At 38.2% G+C, this 6,084-nt stretch overlaps 1 protein-coding gene across 1 annotated transcript; it reads left to right on the forward strand.

The window, feature by feature from the left end:
* Positions 1–350: 350 nt before the first annotated feature.
* LOC112164065 (protein DOWN-REGULATED IN DIF1 11-like) lies at positions 351–752 on the forward strand. Its single transcript, XM_024300305.1, has one exon. The coding sequence runs from the start codon at positions 351–353 to the stop codon at positions 750–752; it is 402 nt and encodes a 133-aa protein (XP_024156073.1).
* The last annotated feature ends 5,332 nt before the right edge of the window (positions 753–6,084 follow it).

The following is a 6,084-nucleotide window of genomic DNA, read 5'->3' on the forward strand; positions in this document are numbered from 1 at the left end:
AATGATCTGAAACATAAATAGCGTAATATATAATGACCACTTGTTGAATACTTATCTGCATTTAAAACTTGATAATTTAGCGGTAAATCATTTAAACATAACCGAGCTATCGAAACACGTACGTACGCACTGTTTAAATATAACTCTCTTATTTAAACCCGATAGGCAATTAAACACGTTACTCCTTTTAAAGAGCGCACAAGCGTTTACACAGTTAGTTCATTTGAGTCTTAAATGCGGTTATGTTTTCTCCCTTATAAATATATTATCACATGAAACTAAACTCCAACAAAGCGATCATTACCAGAAAACACATTCGTGAGTAATCACATAACATTGCAAAGGGAGTTATGGCCGGACCAAGCAGGCGCCATGTTTTGGTGATTTTTCTCTTGCAGGTGACATTAAATGCTTTTGCAACCCCAACACTGGAGGGGCCAGCAAATGTTAAAGACTGTGCAAGACAGTTCACCGAAAAGTGCGGGATCGAAGTAGGAAACAGCATTTTCAGTAATGGATTTTTGAGTGATGATTGTTGTCGAGATCTTGTAAAGTTGGGTAAACCATGCCACGATACCTTCCTCAACACGTCCCTTGCGGCACTTCATCCTAGTGCAAACAAAGCTCAAACCGTGGCAAAGGGCGAAAAAATTTGGACGGAGTGCGTTGCCATCGACAATTCAGACAAACACGAGACCAAGCCCGTAAAGGAATGCTTGGAAAAGTTCCCCCTAAGTGCGGAGAGGAAATAGAGAAAAGCGTTTATCAAGGTACGGTTGTGACTGATGCTTGTTGTCGTGATCTTGTCTCATGGGGAAAATCATGCCACGATATCATCGCAGAGCGAAATCACGATGTACGTCATCCCAGTGTCAACAAAGCACAGGCTTTGGCAAGTAGCGAAAAAGTTTGGAATCTATGTGCCGCGATCTCACGTTCCCCTGCTTCTTCTCCATCGAATTAGAAAAATTAAAATTGTTACTAGACATGATATGATATGAAATACGCGATATTTTTTTATTATATGATAAATTTTATTCTTCATTTTAGAAAATGGCTCTACTGTTTGTGTTTAAATTATTACATTTTGCATTTTCACAATACGTGCACATCGAAGAACACAATACACCTATAATTAAGCGCCCAATTTGCACATCGGTCTCGAATGCCTATTTTCTAGTACCGTTTCTTAAAAGGCCCGTAAGCTGTCCGACGGATGTTAGATTTGGAGATATTGTAATGCAACATGTGTAAACTTCAGTGCTCAATTTTATTAGTCGGCGTGTACGTGAATAAGCGGCAAGTCTTATTCCTCAAAATGATGTGCAACTTTTAAAGTTTATTGGTTGCATTAGCAAATGGAAGATGTTTGCTGACAATAACATCTAAAGCTTCACTTCTAAAATAAAATGATAATGATAATTGCTATGATTAAAGTGAGTGAAATTAAAGATTTTTTTAATAATTACGTACACTCTCCACAAATTGTTTTCCGAATTAATAAACACCATAAAGAATGCGTCAATCTGAAATATTTATAACCGTTCATACCACCTGCATAATACTCAAATAATACCACGCAAGAAAACAAGACTTATTTCAAAATAATCACTAGCGGGACCCACTGGAACCACCACGACGCGACCGGTCAAGCTGGCCCAGCCCCGGCGTGGACATATTCACAGAGGAGCATGCCTCTCCTACATCTGAATTGAATAGGACCCAACGTCCTCCAGCGCTTCTATAAAGCCAAAAATCTCCTACAACAGATAAGATCTCTGATCTAATTCTTCTCTCGACATTATCAACCATTACTGACTTAAGCGTCAAAGAGTTTTAGGCCGGCAAACCCGGTTTCTCTCTGACTTCTGTTGTGTTGGACAGATTGCGAGAAGAGAAGCGAAGGAGACAAGACAGATTCGTGATTCCAGACCCCGACAGTAGTTTTACTCGTCGTAAGCCCCGGAAACAATAACTGTTCTGAATTTTTTTTTATAGCAATCGCCAATTTCAAACATCGCGGCTGATGCAATTAAGACATTCGATAGAACGTTAAAGTTAAGTTACACATGTAACTCTCGCCGCATGCTTTGCAAAGTTTCATTAAAGTCGTACTTACACCAGTGACGTGCACGCATTACTCACTAACTATTGGCGCAATAACTCTTAGTCATTATTTTCTTAGTGACTGTGCAGCGTTACATAACATTTTACATTAATTAGTTATTACATAGACATGAGGAGATCACTCGTTACCCAAAAAGCAAATCACTGCTTTATTTTAAGTGCATTCTTTAATCACTCCTCAAATCAATCACATGAGGAGCCCTAATTCTTTTTCGTCTACAAAAAGTTACTTCTGCTTCAACTAAAATCTACAAGGTCAGAGTTAAAAAGGGAAAATACTGAGTAGGATATTTTTCTCCAAAAGAAGTTAAGAAGAGTCAATTTTTTCTTGTTGACAATATCACAGTAATTTATTATTTGTTTCACCGGAAATCATTGAATTTAGGAAGAAGGATAAAATTGTGCATGATGAATTTAGAAGTGGTAAATTAATTTTCCAAAAAGCAAAGATTCGGGGTGACAAATGGGCTAATCCGGCCAGTCGGTCCATTCGTGCTTTGCGCCGTGCTTGAACAAGCCCGTTTAATTTTTTGTCCACAGTTATTTCCTAAACATATTTTGATTGTGGAATTGTCTAGAATTTTGAGAATTTAAATGATCTGAAACATAAATAGCGTAATATATAATGACCACTTGTTGAATACTTATCTGCATTTAAAACTTGATAATTTAGCGGTAAATCATTTAAACATAACCGAGCTATCGAAACACGTACGTACGCACTGTTTAAATATAACTCTCTTATTTAAACCCGATAGGCAATTAAACACGTTACTCCTTTTAAAGAGCGCACAAGCGTTTACACAGTTAGTTCATTTGAGTCTTAAATGCGGTTATGTTTTCTCCCTTATAAATATATTATCACATGAAACTAAACTCCAACAAAGCGATCATTACCAGAAAACACATTCGTGAGTAATCACATAACATTGCAAAGGGAGTTATGGCCGGACCAAGCAGGCGCCATGTTTTGGTGATTTTTCTCTTGCAGGTGACATTAAATGCTTTTGCAACCCCAACACTGGAGGGGCCAGCAAATGTTAAAGACTGTGCAAGACAGTTCACCGAAAAGTGCGGGATCGAAGTAGGAAACAGCATTTTCAGTAATGGATTTTTGAGTGATGATTGTTGTCGAGATCTTGTAAAGTTGGGTAAACCATGCCACGATACCTTCCTCAACACGTCCCTTGCGGCACTTCATCCTAGTGCAAACAAAGCTCAAACCGTGGCAAAGGGCGAAAAAATTTGGACGGAGTGCGTTGCCATCGACAATTCAGACAAACACGAGACCAAGCCCGTAAAGGAATGCTTGGAAAAGTTCCCCCCTAAGTGCGGAGAGGAAATAGAGAAAAGCGTTTATCAAGGTACGGTTGTGACTGATGCTTGTTGTCGTGATCTTGTCTCATGGGGAAAATCATGCCACGATATCATCGCAGAGCGAAATCACGATGTACGTCATCCCAGTGTCAACAAAGCACAGGCTTTGGCAAGTAGCGAAAAAGTTTGGAATCTATGTGCCGCGATCTCACGTTCCCCTGCTTCTTCTCCATCGAATTAGAAAAATTAAAATTGTTACTAGACATGATATGATATGAAATACGCGATATTTTTTTATTATATGATAAATTTTATTCTTCATTTTAGAAAATGGCTCTACTGTTTGTGTTTAAATTATTACATTTTGCATTTTCACAATACGTGCACATCGAAGAACACAATACACCTATAATTAAGCGCCCAATTTGCACATCGGTCTCGAATGCCTATTTTCTAGTACCGTTTCTTAAAAGGCCCGTAAGCTGTCCGACGGATGTTAGATTTGGAGATATTGTAATGCAACATGTGTAAACTTCAGTGCTCAATTTTATTAGTCGGCGTGTACGTGAATAAGCGGCAAGTCTTATTCCTCAAAATGATGTGCAACTTTTAAAGTTTATTGGTTGCATTAGCAAATGGAAGATGTTTGCTGACAATAACATCTAAAGCTTCACTTCTAAAATAAAATGATAATGATAATTGCTATGATTAAAGTGAGTGAAATTAAAGATTTTTTTAATAATTACGTACACTCTCCACAAATTGTTTTCCGAATTAATAAACACCATAAAGAATGCGTCAATCTGAAATATTTATAACCGTTCATACCACCTGCATAATACTCAAATAATACCACGCAAGAAAACAAGACTTATTTCAAAATAATCACTAGCGGGACCCACTGGAACCACCACGACGCGACCGGTCAAGCTGGCCCAGCCCCGGCGTGGACATATTCACAGAGGAGCATGCCTCTCCTACATCTGAATTGAATAGGACCCAACGTCCTCCAGCGCTTCTATAAAGCCAAAAATCTCCTACAACAGATAAGATCTCTGATCTAATTCTTCTCTCGACATTATCAACCATTACTGACTTAAGCGTCAAAGAGTTTTAGGCCGGCAAACCCGGTTTCTCTCTGACTTCTGTTGTGTTGGACAGATTGCGAGAAGAGAAGCGAAGGAGACAAGACAGATTCGTGATTCCAGACCCCGACAGTAGTTTTACTCGTCGTAAGCCCCGGAAACAATAACTGTTCTGAATTTTTTTTTATAGCAATCGCCAATTTCAAACATCGCGGCTGATGCAATTAAGACATTCGATAGAACGTTAAAGTTAAGTTACACATGTAACTCTCGCCGCATGCTTTGCAAAGTTTCATTAAAGTCGTACTTACACCAGTGACGTGCACGCATTACTCACTAACTATTGGCGCAATAACTCTTAGTCATTATTTTCTTAGTGACTGTGCAGCGTTACATAACATTTTACATTAATTAGTTATTACATAGACATGAGGAGATCACTCGTTACCCAAAAAGCAAATCACTGCTTTATTTTAAGTGCATTCTTTAATCACTCCTCAAATCAATCACATGAGGAGCCCTAATTCTTTTTCGTCTACAAAAAGTTACTTCTGCTTCAACTAAAATCTACAAGGTCAGAGTTAAAAAGGGAAAATACTGAGTAGGATATTTTTCTCCAAAAGAAGTTAAGAAGAGTCAATTTTTTCTTGTTGACAATATCACAGTAATTTATTATTTGTTTCACCGGAAATCATTGAATTTAGGAAGAAGGATAAAATTGTGCATGATGAATTTAGAAGTGGTAAATTAATTTTCCAAAAAGCAAAGATTCGGGGTGACAAATGGGCTAATCCGGCCAGTCGGTCCATTCGTGCTTTGCGCCGTGCTTGAACAAGCCCGTTTAATTTTTTGTCCACAGTTATTTCCTAAACATATTTTGATTGTGGAATTGTCTAGAATTTTGAGAATTTAAATGATCTGAAACATAAATAGCGTAATATATAATGACCACTTGTTGAATACTTATCTGCATTTAAAACTTGATAATTTAGCGGTAAATCATTTAAACATAACCGAGCTATCGAAACACGTACGTACGCACTGTTTAAATATAACTCTCTTATTTAAACCCGATAGGCAATTAAACACGTTACTCCTTTTAAAGAGCGCACAAGCGTTTACACAGTTAGTTCATTTGAGTCTTAAATGCGGTTATGTTTTCTCCCTTATAAATATATTATCACATGAAACTAAACTCCAACAAAGCGATCATTACCAGAAAACACATTCGTGAGTAATCACATAACATTGCAAAGGGAGTTATGGCCGGACCAAGCAGGCGCCATGTTTTGGTGATTTTTCTCTTGCAGGTGACATTAAATGCTTTTGCAACCCCAACACTGGAGGGGCCAGCAAATGTTAAAGACTGTGCAAGACAGTTCACCGAAAAGTGCGGGATCGAAGTAGGAAACAGCATTTTCAGTAATGGATTTTTGAGTGATGATTGTTGTCGAGATCTTGTAAAGTTGGGTAAACCATGCCACGATACCTTCCTCAACACGTCCCTTGCGGCACTTCATCCTAGTGCAAACAAAGCTCAAACCGTGGCAAAGGG

Source organism: Rosa chinensis, chromosome 5 (genome assembly GCF_002994745.2).
Source record: "Rosa chinensis cultivar Old Blush chromosome 5, RchiOBHm-V2, whole genome shotgun sequence".
NCBI classification, from domain to species: Eukaryota; Viridiplantae; Streptophyta; class Magnoliopsida; order Rosales; family Rosaceae; genus Rosa; species Rosa chinensis.